Below are 25,689 nucleotides of genomic sequence, written 5' to 3' on the forward strand. Positions count from 1 at the left end.
GAAGACACTACTTTGGGATTTTTGTAAGTGGAGGCCGCAGCTGGAATTGAACCCTGTACCTCCGTACCGTTTTTATTTTCTCCCAAAAATGGCCAATTACAATACTGTACCTACCTACTAATCAGACAATCCCGCTCTTGTTTTTCCAGAGGATCTGGTTGGTCTCACAAGAGTGCTCCTGCAATGCCCCTTCGTGGCCGGGAGTAAACTGGCATCGTTTTTTTTTTTTTTCCGTTTTTGAGATAAAAGTGTGTTTCCGCAGCGTTTTTCTTTTTATTGTTTTGTGGTTTGTAATATTTGCTTCCACGTTGTTGGTGTGACTGCAGCATTTCTTTGTTGCATTTGTGTTTTTATCAGCATTTATGTGTTTATTTTTTTTTTGTCTGCATCGTTCCTCGTTTGTCCGTAATGCAGTATATTTTTTACAGCGTTTTTGTTTCACAGTTGGTTTGTGTGTTTTTAGTTTGCACGTATGTTTGTCTTATTTGCATCTTTGTTGTTGTTTGATGCAGCATAATTCCTGTGTTTGCAGCGTTCGGCCGTTTGCAGTGCGTTTGCTCCTCTCGGCCACCGTGTTACACTTAATTGTTCTCCGGTACACTTGCAAAAACTGGCATTTTAAAATAAAACCAAAAATAGTTGTCTGTCATGACGGAAGGAAGCCAAACAAGCGACTCCTTTTAAAGCTGCATCACAAAATGAAAGGGACCTTTGACATCGGCTACTGGGTATCATTATTGATTTTTTATTTATTTTTTTATTTGGCGATTTCCAGTGTGTAGCATTGCATTGACAAAGCATAACTTCGATCCCATGTTGATGTCCTCTGACGATTAACTCTCAATTTCCATTGTGTTGGACCTGCGGAAAGTGGTTATTCTTTTTAAGACAGCCCTTGGAAGACAACAGATTTAGATTCCGTGCATCAGATAAACCAGGGGTCATTAATTCCCCGGTTTATTTAGTCTCTCTCTCGTTCAGATTTTCTCGGGTGAGCTCAGTGCTATTTATCCGACTGAGGATAAATAGTTAGGTGTCTTTTGCCGCACAGTGTGCTGTGCGATTTAAACATGGAAACACTCGGCTTGGTCTCAGTGGCTGTAACACTTTTTTACATGCTGTTTGGCTCGAGGATGGTCAGGGTGAGGTAAGCAACGTTCACTTCAGCTTTAGCCTACTTTACGTTTGTATTTTTCTACAGTTCTGCACCGTCACTGACATCTCCTTCGCAAACATTGTAGGGAAATGTACCTTGCGTCTCGACAACCTGTCAACAATCACCTCCCAAATTGTGTACTGCTGAAGAATCTGAGTAAGATCACGTGAACACGAACATTTGCGTATTCCGTAAGCATTCATTTAAATATTTTTTTTCCAGATAATGGTACAGAGGACATAACTGTCTTTGGGGATGGACTCGCTTTTATCAGCACTGTAAGTTGCACTGGTGTAATGTTCACCTCTCTCTTGTCTTGTCCTGATTAGCATGTACGTGTCATTCGCGTTTTTCATCAACTGTCCTTTTAATGGTCGAACAGCATCAACTTTTATACAAATAAATGAAAAACAAATGTTGCACATGACCTGGGGCTGGTCTTCTGCCTCTGGAGAGCAAGCTGATCATGGTTGAGGACCAAGAAATATGTTTGGACCCAGTCTCAGAAAGATCCTGGTCTGTCGACCATAATGGGGGATTTTAAAAAATGTTAATTTAATACATTTCAATCAATTGTGACCGATGTACATGTTCAGCTTAAGTCAAGCATTTTTTTTTCTTCAGTGCTGTGGTTTTTCAAAGTGTGGTACGGATTATCACTCGTGGTTCACGGCCTCCCTTTAGTGATATGCAAAAGAATCACGGAGTTAAATATTCAAACTGCATCAGGTTACAATGGCTTAAACGTTACAATTGTACTCACTGTACATTTGTTAAGTACAGTTCAGTTGTACTTGCCTTTCAATGACAATACATTGGCATTTATTTAATTAGAGGTGTTCGCTGTCAAGCATTTATGTACAATTTTTAGTTGAACTTCTCTGTACAAAACATAATTCAACCATGTAAGCACAGTACTTCCAGTGCAATAATTTGTTTAATGTTAAAATTGTGCACAATGTTAAAATGGCTTCCAATAACATTCAACAGCTTTTAGAAATACACTACAACATCTGCCTTGATTTTATGAATACTTGAACCGAGTATGTGACTGTTTCTTTTTTTTATTTTATTATGGTGGTACATGAAAAGCCAAGTTTTGAAAGTTTTAAATTTTTTTGAGTACTGCCTAAAAAAAATAAATAAATACATTACAACCACAGTATTAGACTATAAAGAGAACCTACAACTAAAATCCGACTTTGCAGTCACATAAACTGGGCTTTGACCCACTCCCACCGAATGCACAACACCAGAGTGACCCCAGTCTTGATTGTACTGCAAGTCAGTGTCCTTATTTGAACCATTCCAGGTGCCAAGCCATGTTGATATCAGCGCAATTGCTTTCTGATATCAACTCAATGTCCTATAATGTGTAATTTGACGCCTGGATCTTTAAAGGGGCTTCGGGGGACATGCTTAGACGGTGACAATTTTGCTCACGTGGGGGAACAGCCGCAGTTGTTCACCAAACTCCTCTATCGAGACAGTAAAGCTTGACTGACTTTTTTTTTTTAATCTACACAGACATAAGGAAAAAAAATGGCATCTGTGTAATTACTGCTCTTATAGTCTGTGGGGTACTCCAATTGACCAACAGAGCACATCACATACATAACGATAACCACATGCATTTGGCGCCACATCAGTTTCTCACCACCTGCCTTGCATTAATGGGCGCACCTTCTACATTGACCCAACAAGTCGCACAGCAGAACACTTGTATGGGGAGTGCAGACTAATCACACTCTAACCCTTAGAAGCGGTAACTTTTGCAAGGAACTGGCATAACGTAACCAGAAAACACAATATTGGCCACACCTTTATCTATGCACTCATTCATTTTTAAAGGTCTTGGCAAAAACGAATGAATTTGTCCTCAGGAGTGAACACGACGCAGGTTTCAATTCTCTGCAGCTGGGAGTTGAAATGATGTAAATTGATGATGTCTCCCTGTATATTTTCAATATTCACAGGGTTTAAAGTACCCTCGGTTGCCATCCTCCGATGATCCTGGTAAGATCTTCCTCCTCAATCTGAAGGAGCCTGACATGGAACCCGTGGAGATGCCCATATCAGGGAACTTTGACCCGGAGACGTTCAACCCTCATGGCATCAGTGTCTACACAGAGCCAACCAGTATGAGCAGTTCTGCTTTGAATTGCATTCATTGTCTTTTTGCAAAACCGTGAAGACAATTTATTTGACAATACAACAATAGATTTTTTTTTTTTTAACCACTTAACATGCAGCTTTGTTGAGTATATGGACAAACCTATTCGGAGACAGTCTGCTATTGGACCTGCCAATATTCTGACAAACTCTACAGAACAAATGAAGAACATTGAAGTGTTAAATTTATCACTATGCGATGGAATGAATGAGTTTCTTTTACCGTTTAGTATATCCTTATGATCTTTAGCTGTTGTTTGATATTGAAATCACTGCATGACTGCCCCTTTTTTTTAACCCTTTCATGCACCCTGTAACCTGATAACGCGCTAAGTTGTTCACTGTAGTAACCGCTGTCCCTGATAGGGTTAAATATATACAAATGACAAAAGAATTGTCGCTCATTCTTTTTCCCCTTCATCATTTTCAGATGGCACAGTCTACTTGTTTGTTGTGAATCATCCTCATTACGGAAACCAAGTTGAGTTGTTTGAATTTGTTGAGAGGGGATTCTCCCTGTCGCATCTGAAGACCTTCAAACATAAACTTCTTCACAGGTATTCTAACGCTACATTTCATGTTTATAACTTAACTCGACAAAACTCAATCATGTTCATTATATCACTTATAGTCAGTAACATTTTTCTCTTTTTTTTCCCCCCACTAGTGTGAATGATATTGTGGCTTTAGGAGTGGATCGATTCTATGCCACCAATGATCATTATTTTTCAGATGTACTGCTGAAAAGTATTGTGGAGCCTCTTCTGGCACAACCTTTGAGTAACGTTGTGTATTACAGTACAGAGATGGTCAAAGTGGTCTCTGATGGGTATTACTTTGCAAATGGCATCAACGTTTCACCCGACAAAAGGTTGGTGAGTTCTTTAGAAGTTGCATGATTGAGAGACGAATATCTACATGTTTTTTTATTTATTTATTTATTTATTTTTTTATATGACATGAATAGACATATATATGTGGCTGATATCCTTGCCCATAATGTGCATGTGTTGGAGCGGAAAGAGGACAATGCATTGGCCTTCGTCAAGGTAAAGTCAAACAAAAAGTACTTGTACGCATGTATTCTGAGCAATCATTGTTACATGAAAGGAAATTAGGGAATGCCCTGTGATTAAAAAAAAAAAAAACAACAAAAAAACATTTCATTCTACTTTTATCTCCTACATTTTCACCAGTCCGTGGCTTTGGGCTCACTCTGTGACAACATCGAAGTCGACCCAAAAACAGGTGACCTGTGGTTAGGCTGTCACATCAACCTAGTGAGAATTTTCCAATTTGACCCGAAAAATCCACCTGGATCAGAGGTTTGTCTCGACACCCTTGTTTTATTTGTCAACGTGATTGGGATGTGTGGTCACTCAAACCCAATTCGCTTTTTTTCCCTTATTTCATCGTACTTCCCATGATGCCGTGTCCTCCAGGTCATCCGCATTCAAAACATTCTCTCAGAGGAGCCAGTGGTGACTCAAGTGTATGCCGATGACGGTCACGTGATTATGGGCTCATCTGTAGCGACAATCTATGGAGGCAAACTGCTCATTGGATCCGTGTTTCATAAGGCTTTATGTTGTGATTTAGATTAGGAATGGAAATGTGATCTCAGAAAAAAAGGAGACTTGGAAAAATGAATGAATAAAGAAATGGGAATTTGAACGATTTAATTTGAATTCAAGGGTGCCTGTAAAAAGACATATTGATGGTACTGCATGTCGATTAGCCTGAGATTCAACCACACAGTTTGGAGCGAATGAAGACAAAACAAATAAATGACAGAAATTGTGAAACACATTGCAAATAAAGTCCCGAGTATCACTTGGCAATGAAATGTAACAGAAGATGACGTGGCAGGTTTATCATTAATGTGGTGAAGAAAAATGTGAGCCCCGACCTCAACTCCATCAAGCACTGTTGGGATCAACCAGAGCGGAGACAATGACCAACTGCACATTGTCTCTGTTATAATGACAATATTTTTGTCCATGTAGTGCCTTATGATAATAACCTTTACCCCTTTTCATCCTTATCAAGTAAAACATCTTCCTCTACGACTTTAGAAATCGTAAACCGAGTCACAGCATCACTTGACGGTGCAATTTCTTCCTGTGTGCTTCCAGAGGCTGGCACAGGAAATATTATGCCATCGTTTGGTGAATCGTTTTTACCGCTGACTTTGTCGAGTGCGTCATCGGTTCTCGCGCCCTCCGCTGGTTCTGTTGTCGTAGAATTTTCTTGGAGACACGACTGACTCTCTTTGCCTTGGCATTTGTCATCCTTGGGGTTCATAAACACTTCACTGATGCTCATCAGACATCTGTGTCGTGGCGAGTGATCCAGCATCTCGATGTTGGTGGTAACGATGTCGCTGCAGCTCTTGGAGCGATTGAAAACGTCTATGGAACTTGGTTTTGCGGTCATTCCAATTTCCTTGATGACAGTGCTATAGTCTTCCTCTTTGTCCGATAAGAAGCCAAAAATGTCAATGACAGACAGCTTGGCCCCATCCGACTTGGGCGTGACCTCTTCGTGGTTCGGTTCTTCATCATAGAAGGGTCGGCGTTTTTGTCGTCTTTTCTTCAACACCTTGTGAGCCTCCACGACCATGTTTACATTCCAGCTGAAGAACAGAGACAGCCACGCCAGGCCCATGTAGATCCATATCTCCGCAAATACTTTGTACAGCCTGGGGTAGTCGATATTGGGATTCACACCTGAAATGAATGTGCGTGTGGTAAATACAAGAATGTCATGTACAACAGAGAGGAATCGACGTAGATCTGACGTTCAACCTGCCACGTAATCTCCAAAGCCGACAGTTGTGAGGGTGATGAAAGAAAAGTAGAGGCCTTCCAAGTAGCTCCATCCTTCCAGGGACATGAAGACAAGTGGAGGGAAAACCAAGTGCACGAAGAGCCCCCATAACAGGAATATAGCTGTGCAGATAAGCTGAACACGTTTCTGATTTAAAAAAAAAAAAAAAAGTTTTATTGTTTTTTTTTTTAAAGTAATTTTACATGGTTTCCATACTTTATGTGTTAAGTCTTACCACTGGCACGTTTTTGCGGATGAGGATCTGGGAGAGACGTTTTGCCCGGTCTCCAAAGAATGAACCCAGCTTACTTAACCATACCAGACACAGCGGGATGCCGCACAGACCATACAGGATGCAGAAGATTCGACCTCCACTAGTCTTTGGGGCGACATTACCATAACCTATAGAATACAACAATAACACAAATGCCTTGTTGTGGAGGATGTGTAGCAAATTCAACTATCCTACATGTTTGTATTTCTTCAAGGGAAAATAAATAATTTCCTCATCATACGTAGGTTATTTGAATAATAATCACATACTACAATAAGAACCAGTGAAATATTGTAGGGCAGTACAGAACTCAAGTGGTTAGCACATCTGCCTCACAGATCTGAGGTTCTTAGTTTTCTTGATGTCGGCCCGGTTGTATGTGCTCCCTTGTTCACCCTTGCATGGTACATTAAAAAGAAATCCATGATATGTTAATTGAAGATTCTAAAGAGCCCACTAGTGTGAATGCAAGTGTAAATTGTCGCTTGTCTGAATCCATCCATCCATTTTCCGATCCGCTTTGTCCTCACAAGGGTCGTGGGAGGTGCTGGAGCTTATCCCAGCCATCTTCGGGCAGTAGGCAGGGAACACCCTGGACCGGTTGCCAGCCAATCGCAGGGCAGCTTGTCTGAGTGTGCCTGTAATTGACTGTGAAAGGTCCGGTGTATACACTGCCTCTCGCCCAAAGTCAGCTAGCTTGATTTTCAATTCTTTATTTTTATTAAACGCATAAGGGGCATATTCAATGCAATGTGGAAGCCAGTCAGGAGACCTTTGACCTCTTGATATTTTTTTGTGTTGGCTACTTACCGGTAATTAACGTATCTAAGGCTCATTGCATTGTGATTTGGGATGCTCACATAGCATGTCAGAACCTACAGTATTGGATGGTAAATATATCCCAAACAGTTTTGCACCCACGTCCAATGAAACAACTACTTTCCACGTTGGTGTAAAAAATCTCACTTCCATATGAAAACTATCTAGTTTGACAAGCAAGTTAGCCCAGAGTCTTACTTCCTTCTTACTTTTAGTGCTATACTTTAATATACCTGTATCTGAATAACTGTGACTAAAAAGAACTCTTCCATCTGCCGTATATACAAAATCAATGTTTTATTATTTCAATTCGTATTTCAAGTGCATGGGCATTTTTAGTTGAAATAACACACACACCTATTGTTGTGACAACAGTCGCTGCAAAGATGACAGAATTACCCCAGTCCCACATGTTGTAATGTTTGTCCCCAGTGATGATCACACCTTGACCTGCAGCCTCTGACGCTACCTGGAAGGTGTAATAAAGAATACACTCATTAATAAGGACCTCACCAATTCATCCATTTTCTACAGGTATAATGCTTGACCTCATCGCACCCTGGACTGTTTGCCAACGGATTGCAGGGCACACATAGACAAATGAAACTTTTACAATCACAATGGATAATTTGAAGCAAGCCGAAAGCTGAAGAGTCACAAGTATGACGAATATGAAGTAAGTACAGATTGTCACCATAAATTTAAGAACTGTGAGACAGATGTTGTTGTCAGTGTACCTGGCTGTACGTACTGACATTGGCAATATTTGGGCTACTAAATGGAGACAGTATAATGCGTTAATATAAAACGTTTACGTCATTGCAAACCACAACAATAATCATTGTTAGTTGAATTACTCTCGAAGTTTCAACGTTTTAGTAAAAAGGCGGTTTTTTTTGACAGATGTTACATTGGCATCCATTAGATGTACAAGTTTAGTTGAATAAAATACACGAATAAAAACATCGATACTGTGACGTTTTGTAACTTAATAAAAACACTTGTTGAGCCATTGAAGACGAGACACACCTTGTGCCAACATTCCAACATTTGAAAAAGACGTGTTGGTTCATGCTTACTGCCCGTGTGGAGAGTATTTTAAATCCCGTCACGCTTTTTCCTCGTCGAAACACATGTATGACAAAATGAGCTTTTTGTTATGGATCACTTTTTTAGTGCTTTCTAACTCAACAAGGAAGAATATTTCTGAGACGAATGGAAAAACTGAAATACTGCGCTGTGCAGCCTCGTCAATCTTAAACGTACTAGGGGTGGGATTTCCTGTTTAATCACAAATCGGAACCGACCAACTGTTGCGCGAATATCGACTTGTATGGTTAATAAATTCATACCCCAAGAATTTCTTCCAGATCCTCTTTCCGAAGGCAGGGGTACTTCTCCAAAATCTGTTCTTTTTGAAGAACATATTTGCTCCTTGCCAATTCCCAGTTTGGCTCCTCAAGAATTTGAAATATCGCAGCCCCAATCGACAAGTAAAAAATAACACACGATGTTAAAAGGGGGCCCTGGTCAGCCATATTCAAGATATAACTTGATGCCCCATCCGGCCGCGTCTCTCATTACCGTTTCAACGTTCTTCTTCCTCAACTAAAAAAAGAAAAAAAAAGACCTGTTCCATTCACACACAGGCGCGCGTGCGCACGCATACGCGCACGCCTCTCCAATGTCAGTCACCTGAATTACGTAATTATCGTGTACCTGGCTGGTCCTGCAAGTGAAAACGCTTTGCAGGTTGACAAAAACAATACAAAAAGTGTGTGGTTTAATTGTTTGCGGCAAATTGTTAGCTAAGTTGGAGTAAATATTAATCTCATCTAAGAAACACATCAAGTCCACACACACTTATTACAAAAAGTGAAATGATGAACGTGATATGTCAAGATGAATTTAAAATGCACTACAACCTGTAAAGTGAACTTAATTTGACCTTCTCTTAACGTGCACTACATTTCTGTACTTTATGCAGTACTTGCTGTTGTATAACATGGAGTTGAATAGCAATATGTATATGAGGTGTTTAAGCCATAAATCGACCAATGCATTTTATATTTCAATTAGAATTTTTATTTAAGCAGTCGTTTGTTAAATTTTTTATGAGAGCCACGCATCGCATAACATTTATTGATCCTCGTTGATAGCTTCAGAAAGGGTCATCAGGAGCTGGTACGTAGTCAAAGAAAAGCAAAGAAGAGGATGTCATTGAAATGTATTGACCAGTTCATGATTAGGAATGCTGGGTGACTGGTCGGCATACCAGCCTCACAATTCAGAGGTCATGAGTTGAAACCCTAGCCCTGACATTCCTGTGTGGAGTTTAATGTTCTCCCTGTGTTTGCTTGGGTTTCTTCTAGGTACTCCAATTTTCTCCCCCATTCCAAAAACATGTATGGTATGGTGGATTAACCGAAGCCTCTAAATTGTCCATACATGTGATTGATTTCCCTCTTGGTGCTCTGGTGACCAGTTCAAGGTGTCTATCTATCTATCTATCTATCTATCTATCTATCTATCTATCTATCTATCTATCTATCTATCTATCTATCTATCTCATAGTACAAGGTGAGCTTTATGCACATACAACATTTACAAGTAGTGAACTGTGTCAACCATGCAAGTGGTGACAGTTACCCTTATCTTCAATTGCAACGACCCAGAAGTAGAAAGAGCATCGCATGCTTGTGTAAAACTTAAATCGAAGTGGGGTGGAGCCACACTGCAATGAATGATAATACTGTACTGTACTGTACTGTAATTGAGTTGATGCTCACCCAAGAAAGGCGACAGTGGTCGTGCTGTGTGGTATTCTAATTATGGAATACTTTTAGTGTCAAAATAACACGATATGACAGACTGTGTCATCAAACTGATAGATCTGAAAATACCTATAAATGTAAAATAAATTAATGTCATTCTAATTAAATCACTGTAACCTGTTGTGTACTGCTTGGTGATTGTTGTACATTGTTTTTATTTTTATTTTTTTAGGGACTCCCTTCAACTGAGCACGCCCAGCACCTTGTGCAATAACGCCCACGCCTGTATTGTCATGTTATTAACCCAATGGCAACATAGTGTGTGCGAGGTGAGTTGTGACTCTTTTGCAACCAACCAAAAGGCGCTTAAATGGGCAAAAAAAGTGTTCGTGTTTATGCGTAAATTACACTACATAACTCCACCCTTCAGGTCGACGGTTTTGCTTGGTCACTGTCCTACGTCACCGCCTCCGTGGAAACCCGTTTGACTCTTCTTGCGGAGGGAAACACCGGAACTAATGGTTTCTCACTAAAGATGGCGCCAACATCCTCCAAAAATGTCGTCGCTCAGGTAAGAAACATTTTTATTTAGCAAAGTCTGCAGTTTACAATGTTTTCAACGAACATTTCTCTTCCCAGCTGTTGGAGAAGGCTCTGGGTATAAACGCTAAGCACCACCTCGGTTTGCCCTCCCTAGATAAGACTCACATTAATAATATGATACGAATACTGTAAAACACTATCGTGAGTGTTTTAAAGAGTCATCATTGCAATTAATTAAATATTTACAACTTCAGGTAACATTATTGTTTTGTTCTTCGTTAATGCAATGTATTATTATAGATGTTTAGACTTAATTTTTAATATTGTTTGCTGTCTGACATTGAATAGTCTATCCACTATATATTGTTACAAAGGCCTAGACTGTTTGACTTTTGCTCACTTGACAGTCTTATTTCTTGCTTTTTCATGTGGACACACGATCTTGGACGCTGACATGAACATGTGAGTAACCATTCACTTTTAACCTTATAAAGTATGATATGGTCTGATATCCAATTCGGATGCTGCTTGTGTGTCGTACATGTAAAACTGGGTTGCAAGTATGTATGGTCATTGTAATTCTGTGCAACGGCTGCATTGTGGAATTTCTTCACTTTTTTTGGAGGGTGGGGTGGGGTTACCGACTCACCCTGAAGCATTTGCGCGCAAACACATCTTTATCTTATGAGAACACATGCTCTCGAAATGCCAGATCTGTGTTAAGGTACTCAGGAAATGGCGAGGGATTCCTTCACTCTTGCTGCGAGCCTTATATGTCTGTTCATTTATCGTTTTATTTCATATACTTCATTGTCCCCAAAGGGAAATTTGTCATGGACACTCAACTGGTTCTGCAGTTTACAGTCTGCAGCATCATACAAACACACCACAATCCCGTGAAACTAATCAAATCAAAGCAGCGTACACTAACCAACATATTTGCATTCATTATCTCAACAGATGTAGGAATAAAAGAATGTTTGTAACGGTTCAGCCTGCTCTGAGGGACTCTAAATCTCCTGCCATAAGGAAGAAGTTGATACTCTTTGTAAAGAATGTAAGTTTGTTCGGACAGATTTTTTTCGAGCCTGTCTTATAGTGGATTGTTCATAGACGGTGTTGAGAGAAAGATGATTGTTAGAGGGTATTAACAATCATCTTTCTAGAGTGAAAGAGAACAGGTTCCGATTCAAAATGTAGGCGCACATCTGATGATAGACAGTTGTACTTGGGATTTCTCACACGTAGTAGTAAATAAAGTAAGTTAGCTGTGCATTTTGTAGCATTTGTCCTCAGCAACGACTAGCTGACTTGTAGTGAGAGGCAGGTGCACCCTAGATGGGTCACCAGTCAGTCACAGCACTCATTACTAGACATCATGGACACAAACAACCGTTCACACTGACATTCACACCTATGGACAATTTAGAGTTGTCAATGAATTCAACATGCATGCTTTCTAAATGTGTGAGGAGCACCTGGAGAGTTTGGACCCTGCACTTCCGAACTGCAAGGCAGATTTGCTAAACACCGGTCCACTGTGCTCAGGAATGTTTTTTTTTTGTTGTTTATTTTGCTAATTAAAAATATCAATTGTAATTTACCACAATTTTGTGTGTAAATACTAAAAGCATTTCAATGGTTGACACTAACATTTGATAAGTGTGCTAATTTGTTTCTGCACTAGGTGGCAGCACACACTAGCACAAGCGAGTACTGTACCATTAAAACACGGTGATGCACTCAGATGGCCAAAAAAGCCATCACTGTTTGGCCAGTGCAGTGTCTTTCTATGAGAGTTGGTAGTTTTCAATCTCGAGCAGACCAAATAATAACCGTGTACTTTAGATGATATTTTATGATACATTTAAAATCAGTGCTGTATGGTTTTACATATATTTACAGTCATTTTTTAAGCTTTTTAAAAATATTTATTTATTTTACAAGATACATGAACAGCTTAGTTAAAATTAGTTCCTTTGTGGTCGACTGTAACTAAATGTACAGATTATTTCTTGAAAAACTGTGGCTTGATGCAAGTTCATAAACATAAGACAGACCAAAGAAGTCTGCTTGTAGACTGGGGCAACAACATTCTTTCCTGCTTTATGAATTCTTCATGATATAACAGTGCCTCATGAATATTGATGTGCCGTTGCCATCCCATTAGTGCTCCTGAGAGCTCAGGGCGGGAGCACAAACAAAAACCACGGCGACTGTGCTTCCGTGCGTGCACTCAAAATTCATATTTTGCAGTATTTTCCTGGCGGCGCGTAGCTTTACATAAGATGACTGCTGTATGATGTGTAACATGCGCCCAGATGCAGCGCTGAAAGTCAAAGGGAGATGATTTGGGTGGATGCAGGACTTTATTATGTAATCATCGAGTGACTGAGCCAGAGAGGGATAAAGATGTTCCAAACAAACATAGTCCTCTCCCCACCCCCACCACTGTGACTCTGCTGGAGCTGAATGACTGAATGGTGCTCTGCATCATCATACATGAACAGTGCATATGGCTGTTCTTTCCTTTTTTTTTTGAGGACATGTCACTTTTTTAGGGTGTGTCCAGAGTGTGAGTGTGAGCTCGTCAGTTAGTCTGTGGTTTCAGTCTGGCGTTGTCTCAGGGGATCTGTGAGGTCTGTGAGTGGCGCTCCTCCCCTCCTGGTTCTGTCTCCCGTTGCTCTCCTGGGTCCAGCACAACACCTGCTTCTTGCACTGGCACACAACAGTCTCCTAAGCAACTGAGCTGCAGCACCACTGCTTCATGTGCCCTTTGTTTTTCTCTCTCAAACCTGGGCACGGGAGATGAACTGAGCAAAAAAACTTAAGTGCTACCTTTCTCTCTGTATCTGGCATGATTAGTCGGGTCTCTTCCGGGAATGAGTTAGTAAATGATTAACAGCACTTTGAACACCCTGATGTGGCGTTACTTTGCTCTGTGACTAAAGTCTACAAGAAAAAAAAAGTGACTTTGGCTATGCTGGAAGTATAATTTTTTTTGAGTATCCCCTGCAGACCGGCGAATTTGGGCTCATTGGATTAACCGAATCACCTATTCACTGGTAAGATCTTTGAATCGCTAACTGCCGGGCATACTACATGAACTTGTCTCTGTGAGACAAAGGTGATGGTGTCTGAGAGGGAATAATGAACCCCTTCACTGACCCCCTTCCCACCCGCCCGCTGCCTATCAAGCGTATGGCCCTAATGGGGTCAGGCAGATGGGTGAGCTCCATTAAGACGGCTTGAATGTGTGCACACAAGTATGAATGTGTTTGTTTGTTTTTGAAATTCAGATTGATGGGTTGAACCCTACACTTTATGTCAGTACTACGTGTAACTGGCTTTTAGTGCCTTAGGAATGAGAGTGTTCAAATGATTTGTCTGGTATTGCCTTTGTGATTGTTTGTAAAGCCCTCTCTAGTGTATTAAGTCATATTTTGTAAGTTAAAACTAAATATAAAAAGATGGCACTCAGAAGCATGTGATTCATAGACAGTGAGCAAAGACACAAAATGATAAGGGGCGACCTTATGTACAGAAAAAAAGAAACAGAAATCTCACTAAGAGTAGTGTAGCGTCCTCGCACCTTACAAAAACATGTATGGTATCTCGACTGAAGGCTCAAAGTCGGGGGTCTCAAAATCGTCCCCCGATCAACATTCGCAGCTCTCTGAATAATAATAATATGGACATCAGCATCTGGCCCCCACGTTTTTGGTGTGTCATTGCCCTGGATGGTTTGTGTGTGTGTGGGGGCAGGGGGAAGTTGTTTTTGTTTTTTAAAATCAGTTATGGTCTACCATACCTCAGGCTCATGACGGCTTTCTTCAAAATGGAATTCTGAAGTGACACCAAGAGAAGGAAAATATATCTTGTCACACGGTTGCATCCATGAATTTTTTTAAAAACTGCCATGAAGAGAGAGGTTGGCGTCAAGAACAGCTAAATTGAAGAAAATCAGGAGATGCAAAATTTTTTTGTTGATCACGGGACACCCAATGAGTCTTGAATGCACAAAGAAATTTGCAGTGCTTAAAACATCAGACACCATTACTCAACCGGGGAGATGAAATAGACGACCCGGTCATCAATCTTGTTCGCATTCTCGATAACCGTCAATGATCTGCGCTGTTACTGATAAAGATTGAGAGGATTGGATTAGTTGTGCTTTTTTTGACGACTTGAACTGCTTTTTTTTTTGTGGAACAATTGGTGCAGCCCAGACACATCTCCAGTTGCCCCCCACATAAGTTGAATTTGAGACCCTGCTCTAAATTGTACTAAGGTGTGTGTGAAATTTTTGGCAGCTGACTCTATATGTGCCCTCCGAATGGCTGGCGACCAGTCCAGTGTGTGCTCGGCGTCTTGCCCGAAGCGAGTTAGAATCGGCTCCAGCAGACCCACATGCTATTGAGGATAAGTGGTGTAGAAAATTGATAGATGGGCGTGTAGATACATGGAAAAATACATAGGTGGAGAGATGGACAACTGTGTTTAAAGATTAGTGGGGAATTAAATTACACGTTAAATGTTGATTCCGTTATGATATCCAGCATCTCTCTGAAAAATAATCTAATAAGTTGGTGTGCACATTGCATATGCGGTCGAATCGTGCTTGCTGGGTGCGGAGTCGGGTCCAAGCCTTGGAGGAGGCTCCGCCCCTTTACGAGCGTCGGACACCTCCAGCACAACAAAGCGTGTGTGGCACCGCAACATTGTTCCTCATCTGAACGTGCCGACGACTGGATTCTGTCCTTTTTTGACTTCTTCTTTGCTCTTGCCCATTGATGCGCAACCCGCAGTTGGTGAGTTCGAATGCACCGATGACGGTGATGGGCCGGGTTTGTTGTTTATTTTGGTTTGCCGCACATTCGGCGCCATTTTCGTATTCGGATAGTTTAAATAGCCGCCGCGCGGTGGTGCGACACAGACAGCTCAGGTCTGCGCTTTTCATTTGCGGTAGAAGTTCCAAATCAAATCCGATCTATGTTATTTATGAAATTGCTTCTACGCCTTATTTTTGTGAACAATGCAGAAATGAACGGTGTATTTTCCGCTGTGAACCTGGCATTGTAGTGAAGCTTACAAATCAAAAGTACTCACTATCTCTGCTTGTGAGTTATATGGGTGAACATGGCTGGGGGCGCATGTTTTCACTCGGCTAAAACACGCATGCAATTGCGTTTGAATTTGTCAGGTGCATTTTATTTTGCATCAGTGAATACACCGAACGCCATCCTTAAAGAGTTAGTACATTAGAATGGATAATTTCATGTTTGTTTATTTTTTTCTCAGTTGTTAACAGGACAATATCCATGATACAATTGAGATTCTGGCTTGCTTTGAAGTCGGGTTCGTCCTTCTCGGTCCCTGTCTTACACCGCGGTTATTCCACAGCACACTTAGTTGACGTGCAGTTGTTCTTCACGCTGTCCTAGAGATGCTTCTGCTATTGAATTGAATTTTCTGCTTGACTTGCTTTCACCCCAAGAGGGCAGATGTGTTAAAATACCCCCACTCACTTGGCGCAGAATATAAAAATAGGTGCCTTACACTTAAGCGACCATCGTGCAATAAGCCTCCTCTCCATTGATGATACTGCTGGGTAAATATAGTCCGATAATCTTTCATGAAGCTGCAAATATCACGTGGGGAGGATGACGCAGAGGCAGTCAGAGTTCATGCGGTGCACCCAGTTGCTAGAGGAAACAGCGAGGTTAAAAAAATGACAATGATGGCACTATTATTACTCGGGGTCATCAGTATCGTGCTGAAAGTGATGAGAGCATGTAAGTGATGCAGAAGGATGTTTCCGACTCTGCTGTGTGAGAGTGAGGTTATTGAGGTCCCATCGGAGCCTGCTGCTGTTAATCCTCTTTTGGGAGTTATGATGCGTTTGGGCAGTTAGACTACCATTGTAGTGCTAAATAAACAAACTCCACATGCCACAGTTCTTTGCTTGTCAATGACGGAGGAATCCACCCATTTTTCAACATTGTATTCTAAATTGATATACTCTGCATCATGTGTTGCACAGGGTGGATTGTATGTTTCTTGTGATACAATTTAGTTGGCCCGATAAATGCAAACATCTTGACAAAATGTTGAATGTTTAGAAGCCTTCTTTCTCCGTGTTCTCTAGTGCACACCATTCTCGCAACTAGGCTTTGGCTGAGCTGATGTTGGAAACACACTTACAGGGCGACCATACAAAATCAATCAGGCTGCTTCATTCGTTGGTTCATGTTACACTATCAGCAGCACTTGCCATCTGTGTGTATTGATTCATTGGGAACTGGGTTTTGAATAAGTTAACAATGGAATAAACCTCTGTAACTGTGCAACCAGCATAAAAAGACATCAATGTCTTAGAATGACCTTGGAATAGTGTACCCTTTCACAGTTTTATTATCCATTTAATTGTGTCTGTACACATTAATTACTCTGCAGACCTTGTTTAGTTTCTTTGTTTCTTTTTACTTGCAGACTGATAAAAACAATGACTAATGGTCGCTATAGTCAGTCAAACCTCAACTAGGAAGTATTGCTCGTGTTGTTAGGCAGGTCTGTTTCCATTAAGTGAACGTTTGATCCAGTGCGAAAAGGCACGGGTTGGCATATAAGTCAGCGCGTGTGTACTATATCTGTGTTTACCAACAAGTATAATATTAGGAGCGACTATGTGATGTGAGGGCAAATATCCTGGCTTTTAGCTTAACTCTCCTGATCATCTTGTTTTTTAGCTGGACGGGCGGAGCCCCTTGTAATACCATGAATGAGCATATAACATAGCTACCGGTAATTGTCTCCGTGTCTTCACCAGCTCGTCTCCATCGAACGCCTACAAACCATATTGGCAGTGAATCCAAGTTCACAGAGACGAGGGATAGACAGACTATCAGCACAGATGTTCGGCAAATTTGGCATTGCCTTTTAAAAGTGCATATAGCTTTTAATCTTTTAATGAAGGCCGATACGAGACCAATTTAAAACTGTTTTGACTTCAGGGAACTGTTAATTTAAATTTTCAGTTCACTGTTCAAGAGATGCTGCTGCCTGATGGGTCGTCTCTACATTTTATGATTTCTTTTTTTGAATAAAGACGTGAAAGTTTAACACTTCAGTACTTGGAGAAAAACTTTATTTACTGTAGAAATCAATGGGCAGCTATTGTTTCAGTTTTGATTTAGCTTTTTAAGACACGCTGAGGATGCTGTGAGCTCCATGATCTTTTCATGTGGTTAGAATTTTAAAACAAAGATGCCACTTGTCTGAGATTTAAAAAACAAAACAAAATTTAAAAAGTTGTTCAACATATACTTAAAGGCTGTTCAACAAGTTGGATATAGTATGTATTTCATAAACTTTTTTATGCTAATATTTTCCGTTTTACTGAAAATGAATTTCGGCTCCAAATTTCGGTCTTCGGCATCCTTGACTACTAAATAATTGGTATTGGCCCCCGGAAAAAAAAAAAAGATTCCTATTGGTAATGGAGACGGTGAGATGGCCATTGAAGGCAGGTAGGTAGAGATAATCTCACTCGATAACTTGGGCCTGCTTAACTCTAAACTCCTGCTAATTACTTAAGCCTACTCCTGGTGGCAAGGTAAAATGCTTTCCTTATTTTAAATTGACAAAATAATGTCATGTATGTGTTCAAAGCCTGTATCAGCATTCCCATTCATGTATATATTTTTGCAACATGAACACTAATTGCTCGAATTGTATGTATGTTGGGGCAAGCGTGGATGCATTTGTGTCCATGTGCATATGCGTGCCATGTGTTGCAGAATGCTGTGACCATAAATAGATGTGAGCTCGTCAGTAAAGGCTAACTAATGAGTGTAAGCATCCTCAGCACAAACAGCTATTTATATACCATACCTCCTCTTCTTCATTCAGCCCTTCTGTCTCACTTCACCTCATATTTGCACACCATGTCAGAGCAGCTGTTAAGCATCACTCATATATGATATGAGTCTGAATTTAAAAAGGATTTCTTTTTTTTTGGGGGGGGGAAATTAGATAAATTGGCATGAAATGGCAATCATCCAATCTACTTTACAAGTGAGGTCAAGGAAATAAAAAGACAAACTAATTCATGCAGGATGTTTCATTCAACACAGCACATTTCCTTCACACTATTTCGTTAGGGTAGGCGTGTCAAACTCATTTTTGTCACGGGCCACATCGTAGTTATGATGTCCCTCTGAGAGCTGTTCTGACTGCAAACCCATGTAAATGGGCGATTGCCTTATATTTTCATATATACAGAGCAAATTGATGGATAACTAGGTTTGAAATCAGAAGCTAGTCAGTAATTGTTCAACTATTTTTCCATCGATTTTTACGGAGGGATTGACAACCAAAAATGCTTGCAAGTAACATGAAGTTGAGGTACGTGATTCCCTTTCATGGGCCCCAAAAAATTATGATGTGGGCTGGATCTGGGCCCCCAGGCCTTGAGTTTGACACTTGTGCTGTAGGGGGATTTCATTCAACTCACTCTTGCTAGAGGGTGGCCTACTTCATCTATAATTTACCTCATTAGAAAGACTCATTATGTATTATTGAGTGCATCCTTTTTCTTTGTATTACAGTGGCATTTATTTTATTGGCTCCATGATTTAAAAAAATAAAACAAAAAAACGATACAGTACCGCACTTCATCGAGCAAGGTCACTCCTGTTATCTCCATCAGTCAAGTGATGGAGGCTCCCCCCTGCTCAGCTGGCCTATAGCTAAGATGTTAGATAGGCAACTCAAAATGGAGGAGGCAGCAGGCAGAAGCTCAGCTGGTCCATTAGGAGCATGTCTGCTTCCTGACAATCAGAATTGAGATGACAGAGCATTAAAAGACCCGGTGGAAGCTGTGAGCACTGATGCATAGCTACGTGTGTGTGTGTGTGTGTGTGTGTGTGTGTGTGTGTGTGTGTGTGTGTGTGTGTGTGTGTGTGTGTGTGTTTGTGTGTGTGTGTGTGTGTGTGTGTGTGTGTGTGTGTGTGTGTGCGCGCGCACGCGCTTGTGACATGGTGTATGTTTGGTGACCTAGGGAAAAGGCCTATGGGGGGTCTCTTGGGGGGGGGAAGGGTGGTCAGGATTAGTTATAGAGTGCAGTGTAGTTATTGGTCACTGGACACAAACAATGGGAGGGCTAAAGAGGATTTTAGTGTGTGTATGTGTGTGTTGTGTGTGCCTGTGTGCGGTTCCCCCCCTTCTCTCCTACATTTCCAATGGGAGGTGCATCCATGGTATAGTGGGCCAAAGCTCGTATCCTTTGGGGCGACCCTGTGCCTAGGGACGAGTGGTCCGCCCCTCTGTCTGCCTGCCAAGCATCTCCCCTCCCCCTAGTTCATTCATGGCGGGGGGGCTTCAACTCATATGGCGGACATTAACATTGCAACATTAGTGACCAATTAGGCAAGACATAGTTTAGACGAGTTCTATCGCTACTGTAAGGGAGTTTTCTCAGCCAGTAGAGGTTGCGTGATTGCATAATGCTGGCAGTTTATTTCAGCCAGTCAACGGCTTTAATCGGCAAGTAAGACCTTTCTAAATATGTGAGATCTGTCCTCTCCGCAACCCCAACAAAGTCGTGTTCATTAAACTACAAGGCTGCTTTCCTGCAACCGTCAAGTATACAATTACAATGTGCCTATTTTGAGGTTTTGTTTTTAAATATTGCAGTGTTCTCTGTATGTTAAATGCCGTAACTGGACAGGTCATGATCCAAACAGTTGCTCTTGTCTACAGTCAACGTCTTGAGAAAGTTGCTGTGGCTTTGATGTGACAGTTTCAAATTTTGTGTATTTTGTACAAAAAAAATGAGATAAAGTATTTATTCAGTCGGGCATAAAATCTTTTTCTAAAGCAAGACTGACTGGCATGGGGGATTTGAATGCTCGCAGTGCGTGTTTTGCTGTTATCAAGCTGTTCTCGTATGTGAGAGGGTAGAACTACATAGGTCGGTGCGCATTGTTGACACGGATGATACAAGTGATGCTAATAGGCACCTACACAGTGTAGAATGCCTCCTTTGTGCCCATAAGATTTAATGAGTCTGCAACAGGCGAGGTTGTGATAGTGGACACACTATCCAACAAGAACAGCTATTGTCGTATTATGCTCGTGTGCGTGCATGGCGGGATGTCCACGCATGAGTGTGTATTGCGAATGTAGTCTGTGGCTGACAGTTGGGTAACTGCCACTGAAAGGGGAAAGAAACAACATAAAACAACGGATTGCTTAATTGTTGATAGTAACTCAGTGAATGAATGTTCTGAAGAGGCAAAACAGGAATGTGTTATTCTTGGACTATTATTAGCTATGAAACCTTAGAAGCGTGTTTTAATTATTTTTGAGACTAACTGAAGCAAAATGTTTTGGTTTCTTTGCTTCTACCAATGTTGGATGGATACACAAACCTGTTGCCATTTATTGCATATGTTTGCCAAACAGAATTACGCATGTTTACGACACACAAGATTATAGTTCATTGATCCTAATCTTGTTTGTTGTGTTTCAAGTGCAGCAGTGTTGTGCTCTGTCACATTCTGAAAAGCGCTGTGACCCGTCTACATTTCTGACTGGCTTCTTCTTCTCCATCCCAGTGGCTACCATGACAACAGAGGCAAGTGCCGTAAGCGAGGCGGACACTGAAGGCAAGCAGAAGGCTAGCGCCGCTGAACCTGAACCTGAGACCAAGCAGAGTCCAGAGGCAACAGCATCAGAGCCAGAGGGGGAACAGTCGAGCAAGAAGGCACAGGGACAGGCCGCTGAGCCTGCCTCTGCCGATGCAGCCTCCTCCCCTGAAGAGGAGCAGCTGAAGCCTCGCACCAGAACTTCTGCTGGCAAAGGCCTCTCTCGCCTCTTTTCCTCTTTCCTTAAACGCCGCTCGCAGTGCTCAGAAGGAGAGGGCTTTGAGGCAGAGAAAGCAAGGGAGGACAAGGAGGACAAAGAAGAACAGGCTGGTAAAGCGGAAGAAGAAAAAGAAGAGAAAGTGAAAACTGAAGAGAAGGATGCTCTCCCAGAGGAGACAGCAGATTCGAAGGAGGTAAAACCAAGCGAAGAAGCACAACAAAAAGAGGAAAAAAAGACCGAGCCAGATAAAATAGAGAAGAAGGGCAGTAAGAAGAAAAAGAAAGACACCAAGAAGAAAACAGAGGAGAAGGATGCAGAGTTGGTGAAAACCGCAGAGGAGAAAAAGGAAGAGGAGCAGGACAAGAAGAAAGCGCAGGAGAAGAAAGAGGAGCAAAAAGAAGAGGCCAAGGTTGAGGAAACTGTAGAAAAAACAGAAGAAAAAGTCGAGACAAAGGAGGAGAAAAGGACAGAAGACAAATGCACCGAAACTGACCCTGAAAAGGAGATTAAAGAGGAGGAGAAAGTTGACAAAAGGTTAGCAAAGAAAAAAGAAAAAGAGGAAAGGGTGAAGAAAAAGGAAGAAGAAAAAGCGAAGAAAAAAGCAGTGGAAGAGGAAAAGGCAAAGAAGAAGGAGGAGGAGAAAGAGAAGAAGAGAGAGGAGGAGAAGGCAAAAGAGGCAGAAAAAGCAAAGAAGAAGGAGGAGGAGAAGGCTAAAAAGAAGGAGGAGGAGGAGAAGGTGAAGGAGGAGAAATTAAAAAAGAAAGAGGAGGAAAAATTGAAGGAGGCCAAAAAGAAAGAGGAGGAAAAATTGAAGGAGGACAAAAAGAAAGAGGAGGAAAAATTGAAGGAGGACAAAAAGAAAGAAGAGGACAAAAAGAAAGAAGAGGAAACATTGAAGGAGGCCAAAAAGAAAGAGGAGGAAACATCGAAGGAGACCAAAAAGAAAGAGGAGGAAACAGCGAAGGAGGCCAAAAAGAAAGACGAGAAATCAAAACAGGTAAAAAAGAAAGACGAGGACAAATCAAAAGAGCCCAAAAAGAAGGAAGAGGAGAAAGGGAAGAAGAAGGCAGACGATAAACAGGAAGAAGACAAAGGGAAGAAAAAAGAAAAAGTGAAAAAAGGAAAGCAGGACGAGCAAAAGGGGTCAAGTGAGGCGCGGGTGAAAGCACCAATTGCTGCCCCAGAACCCGAACTTAAAACTGAGCCAGAAACCGAACAAGCTCCTGATCAGCACTCACTCAGCAGCGCCGAGATGCAGGTCAGAGGAAAAACCGCCAAGATGAGTGGTTGTCTTAAGCATGATTGTGGTCATTCATGTTACTGAGCTCAAATCTTCAAACTTGTCTTTGCATTCATCTCTTCTCCCTTTCTGACATCTTGCAGCCAGCTTCAGAGGAGCCCAAGGAAGAAGCTGCAATCAAGGAGGAGCCCAAAGTAGCGGAAGAGGAGGCGGGTGCACAGAAAAAAGAGGCAGAAGAAGAAGCAGAGGAGATGGAAGCAAAGGGAGATGAGGAGCCTAAAGAGGAAAAGCCTGCGAAAGAAAAGAAAACCGAGAAGAAGGGTGACGATGCCAAAGGCTCCAAACGACTGAAAACAATCCAATGCAAAGTCACTTTGCTGGATGACACTCAGTATGAGTGCCAGCTGGAAGTAAGTCATCGCAACAAACGACGGGACGTTCACAAATGTTTGGGGTTGTCTTTCTGATTGCATCTTGTCATTTAGAAACATGCGAAAGGACAGGAGCTCATCACGAAAGTTTGTGAGAACCTCAACCTGCTGGAGAAAGATTACTTCGGCCTTGCTCACTGGGAAACACCAACCAGCAAGGTCAGCTTTAAACTCAATATTCATTTGCATGGATTAGATTTTGTTCGTGCGCCACTCCCTTACAGCTGGGCAACTAAGTGATTTTCTCAGTTCATTTACTGTCCTTGTCAAGACGATTCATTTTTTTCCAAACTTTTTTTTCTTTTACTAATGCAAAGCATGTCGCCACTGACATGTACCGCGTACACCTAGAAGGTGGTTGTGATCAGTGAAGTTGGTCACTATCAATGTCAAATTTTACAGTTGCCACCATGAGGGGAACCTGAACATGTGACCGATACACCCCGGTGAAGCCACTTCAAACTTATTGAGTGGAGATTTATCTGACAGTAATTTAATTGGATCATAAAATGTTCTTGACTATGTACATTTTTCTCCATCAGACATGGCTGGAACCCGCCAAGGAAATCCGAAAACAGGTGCCAGGTGCTGTCTACGAGTTTACTTTCAACATTAAGTTCTATCCTCCTGACCCGGCACAGCTTACTGAAGACCTCACAAGGTGAATTTCACTTTGGTGTTTATGCTTTTGTGAGATGGCCTCTAGACTCTAGCATCATACTTCGGAGAGTGTATATAAATTCTGGTAATGAATAACTTTGTACCCCCCACCAAACCCACCCCCCCGCCCCAACCCTCCATCTGTCATGACAATTACCAAAACATCACCTCTATTATACATTCTAAGCTCTTCTCTTTTCCAGGTACTATCTGTGTCTCCAGCTGAGAAAGGACATCATGACTGGGGTTCTTCCATGTTCCTTTGTCACCCTCTCCCTGCTGGGCTCTTACACAGCACAGTCAGAGCTTGGTGAATATGATCCAGAAGTCCATGGAGCTGACTATGTGAAGGATCTCAGTCTTGCTCCTGGACAGAGTAAAGAGCTGGAGGCAAAGGTGATGGAGTTACATCGGACATATAGGTAAGCCTCCAGAATGTATTACAAGTTGAAGAATCTGAATCCTGTTTTCAATATTTGATTCAGAACGCATCTTCTCTCTCTTTTTTTTTTTTTTTTTTTTTTTTTGTGGAAGGTCAATGACTCCAGCCCAAGCCGACATGCTGTTCTTGGAAAATGCCAAGAAACTTGCAATGTATGGTGTGGACATTCACCAAGCCAAGGTGATATCTGGTTCCAACAATTACCTATTATCCTATTTCGCAGCATGTGGGTCACATCCATCGCATTCCGTAATGAAATCCAGTCTGTGGAAACATTTGATAAATAGCGTGGAATTTGGTCCACGCTCTCGCAACAAGCTTGATCTTAAAAAGGCTGTCTCTACTGATGGGAAATTCTTATTATGAGACAGAAATATGCTTGTAGGTTGCCAATGAAGGAGACCAGAGTATCATTAATTACCCAAACATTGTAACCTAGTGTGTCATATTCATGCCCACCAAAAGCAGCAGTAATTTAACCGTGGTGTAAATGTCTGAAAACAACACGCCGCCACTGTTACATCATGTCTATGAAAAATCATGGTCCATGATAACACAACCAAACATGATCATTCTAACAGCAAAAAAAAAAAAAAAAAACCCTCCTGCTCCGATTCTGCAATGCAACTCAGTATCTTTTAATGGCGTGGTAGGAAACACTGATAACACACTGAAACTACAACTCCCATAATGCAGCACAAAAGCTGTTTTTACAAACGACAGGCTACTTGCAATCATTCTGTGGCATGAACACTGTATCTTTGTACGCACATATCTTTGTGAGCAGCTGTTCTTTGTCATGACAATCACCAAAACATCACCTCACACTCACAGCACTGATGAACATCTGAAGCCCATGCTGAGAATCTCACCACCACACAGAACCTTACTTCCACACACAAGCAAACTTGTTTCCCAAAAAAGACGCCAAGATGCTGTTATTCCAACATGGCGAAAAGCACAAATTTTCTTTGTTTTCACACTTTTTTGGGGCAGCATAATTCTCCTTCAAATTTGTATAATTTTGACAAGAGATATATTATTTCAAGTTCGGCCTCAGGTGTGGTTTGCCTTTGAATTCCCTACAAGTCTCAAGGTTCTCACATTTTAATGCCTCGAGCCCCTTTGTATTTTAAAGACATCTTCCATTATGTAACAGCTTGAGATTCACATCAGTAACATCCAGATTTTATTTACAAAATCAAATTGATGTCGACGGCCCGGTGATCCAGTGGTTCGCGCGTCAACCTCACGGTGCAGAGGTACTGGGTTCGATTCTAGCTCCGGCCTCCCTGTGTGGAGTTTGCATGTTCTCCCCGGGCCTGCGTGGGTTTTCTCCGGGTACTCCGGTTTCCTCCCACATTCCAAAAACATGCATGGCAGGCTGATTGAACACTAAATTGTCCCTATAGGTGTGAGTGTGAGCGCGGATGGTTGTTCGTCTATGTGTGCCCTGCGATTGGCTGGCAACTGGTTCAGC

At 41.6% G+C, this 25,689-nt stretch overlaps 4 protein-coding genes across 14 annotated transcripts in view; 3 read left to right on the forward strand and 1 right to left on the reverse strand.

The window, feature by feature from the left end:
* Positions 1-240: 240 nt before the first annotated feature.
* On the forward strand, positions 241-5,144 carry LOC109517591 (serum paraoxonase/arylesterase 2-like). 2 transcript variants are annotated; one of them, XM_019872836.1, is made up of 10 exons: positions 241-728; positions 982-1,147; positions 1,242-1,312; positions 1,379-1,434; positions 3,133-3,295; positions 3,759-3,885; positions 3,996-4,199; positions 4,296-4,377; positions 4,525-4,653; positions 4,771-5,144. In XM_019872836.1, exons 2-10 carry the CDS (start codon positions 1,071-1,073, stop codon positions 4,930-4,932), a joined length of 1,071 nt encoding a protein of 356 aa, XP_019728395.1. In that variant the 5' UTR covers positions 241-728; positions 982-1,070; the 3' UTR covers positions 4,933-5,144. The 2 variants fall into 2 exon arrangements, with proteins under 2 accessions (XP_019728395.1, XP_019728394.1); XM_019872835.1 differs by having other exon boundaries at positions 241-1,147.
* On the reverse strand, positions 4,995-8,868 carry LOC109517590 (potassium channel subfamily K member 5-like). Of its 2 annotated transcripts, none has more exons than XM_019872834.1 (5): positions 8,603-8,868; positions 7,650-7,719; positions 6,393-6,559; positions 6,136-6,304; positions 4,995-6,057 (listed from the first exon to the last, which is right to left on the reverse strand). In XM_019872834.1, exons 1-5 carry the CDS (start codon positions 8,786-8,788, stop codon positions 5,354-5,356), a joined length of 1,296 nt encoding a protein of 431 aa, XP_019728393.1. In that variant the 5' UTR covers positions 8,789-8,868; the 3' UTR covers positions 4,995-5,353. The 2 variants fall into 2 exon arrangements, with proteins under 2 accessions (XP_019728393.1, XP_019728392.1); XM_019872833.1 differs by having other exon boundaries at positions 7,608-7,719; positions 8,603-8,867.
* Positions 8,869-15,153: 6,285 nt separating this feature from the next.
* LOC109517592 (vicilin-like seed storage protein At2g18540) lies at positions 15,154-22,148 on the forward strand (the record flags this gene model as incomplete). Its single annotated transcript, XM_019872837.1, has 2 exons — positions 15,154-15,378; positions 21,187-22,148. A coding segment is annotated over exon 2 (954 nt), but the record flags the coding sequence as incomplete, so codon positions are not given.
* Positions 22,149-22,312: 164 nt separating this feature from the next.
* The window catches only part of LOC109517586 (uncharacterized), a 31,963-nt gene continuing 28,586 nt past the window's right edge, over positions 22,313-25,689 (forward strand). For all 9 annotated transcript variants that reach the window (XM_019872820.1, XM_019872826.1, XM_019872827.1 and 6 more), the window contains exons 1-6: positions 22,313-22,694; positions 22,820-23,086; positions 23,162-23,266; positions 23,650-23,768; positions 23,971-24,189; positions 24,302-24,389. In XM_019872820.1, the coding sequence (XP_019728379.1) occupies positions 22,689-22,694; positions 22,820-23,086; positions 23,162-23,266; positions 23,650-23,768; positions 23,971-24,189; positions 24,302-24,389 (804 nt within the window). In that variant the 5' untranslated portion in view covers positions 22,313-22,688. The remainder of the gene's footprint in view (positions 22,695-22,819; positions 23,087-23,161; positions 23,267-23,649; positions 23,769-23,970; positions 24,190-24,301; positions 24,390-25,689) is intronic.

This window comes from Hippocampus comes, unplaced genomic scaffold (genome assembly GCF_001891065.2).
Source record: "Hippocampus comes isolate QL1 unplaced genomic scaffold, H_comes_QL1_v1.1 scaffold242, whole genome shotgun sequence".
In the NCBI taxonomy this organism is placed as follows: Eukaryota; Metazoa; Chordata; class Actinopteri; order Syngnathiformes; family Syngnathidae; genus Hippocampus; species Hippocampus comes.

What these genes read in the sequence shown, in the direction of transcription:
- LOC109517591 (XM_019872835.1), top strand. Translation starts at nt 1,071, where the DNA reads ATGGAAACACTCGGCTTGGTCTCAGTGGCTGTAACACTTTTTTACATG. An exon ending in AAACATAAACTTCTTCACAG is followed by an intron (nt 3,886 to 3,995) that starts GTATTCTAACGC and finishes TCCCCCCACTAG; the next exon opens with TGTGAATGATATTGTGGCTT. An exon ending in AAAATCCACCTGGATCAGAG is followed by an intron (nt 4,654 to 4,770) that starts GTTTGTCTCGAC and finishes CGTGTCCTCCAG; the next exon opens with GTCATCCGCATTCAAAACAT.
- LOC109517590 (XM_019872833.1), bottom strand. Translation starts at nt 8,788, where the DNA reads ATGGCTGACCAGGGCCCCCTTTTAACATCGTGTGTTATTTTTTACTTG. An exon ending in TCCGCAAAAACGTGCCAGTG is followed by an intron (nt 6,305 to 6,392) that starts GTAAGACTTAAC and finishes TTTTTAAATCAG; the next exon opens with AAACGTGTTCAGCTTATCTG. An exon ending in CTTTGGAGATTACGTGGCAG is followed by an intron (nt 6,058 to 6,135) that starts GTTGAACGTCAG and finishes CATTCATTTCAG; the next exon opens with GTGTGAATCCCAATATCGAC.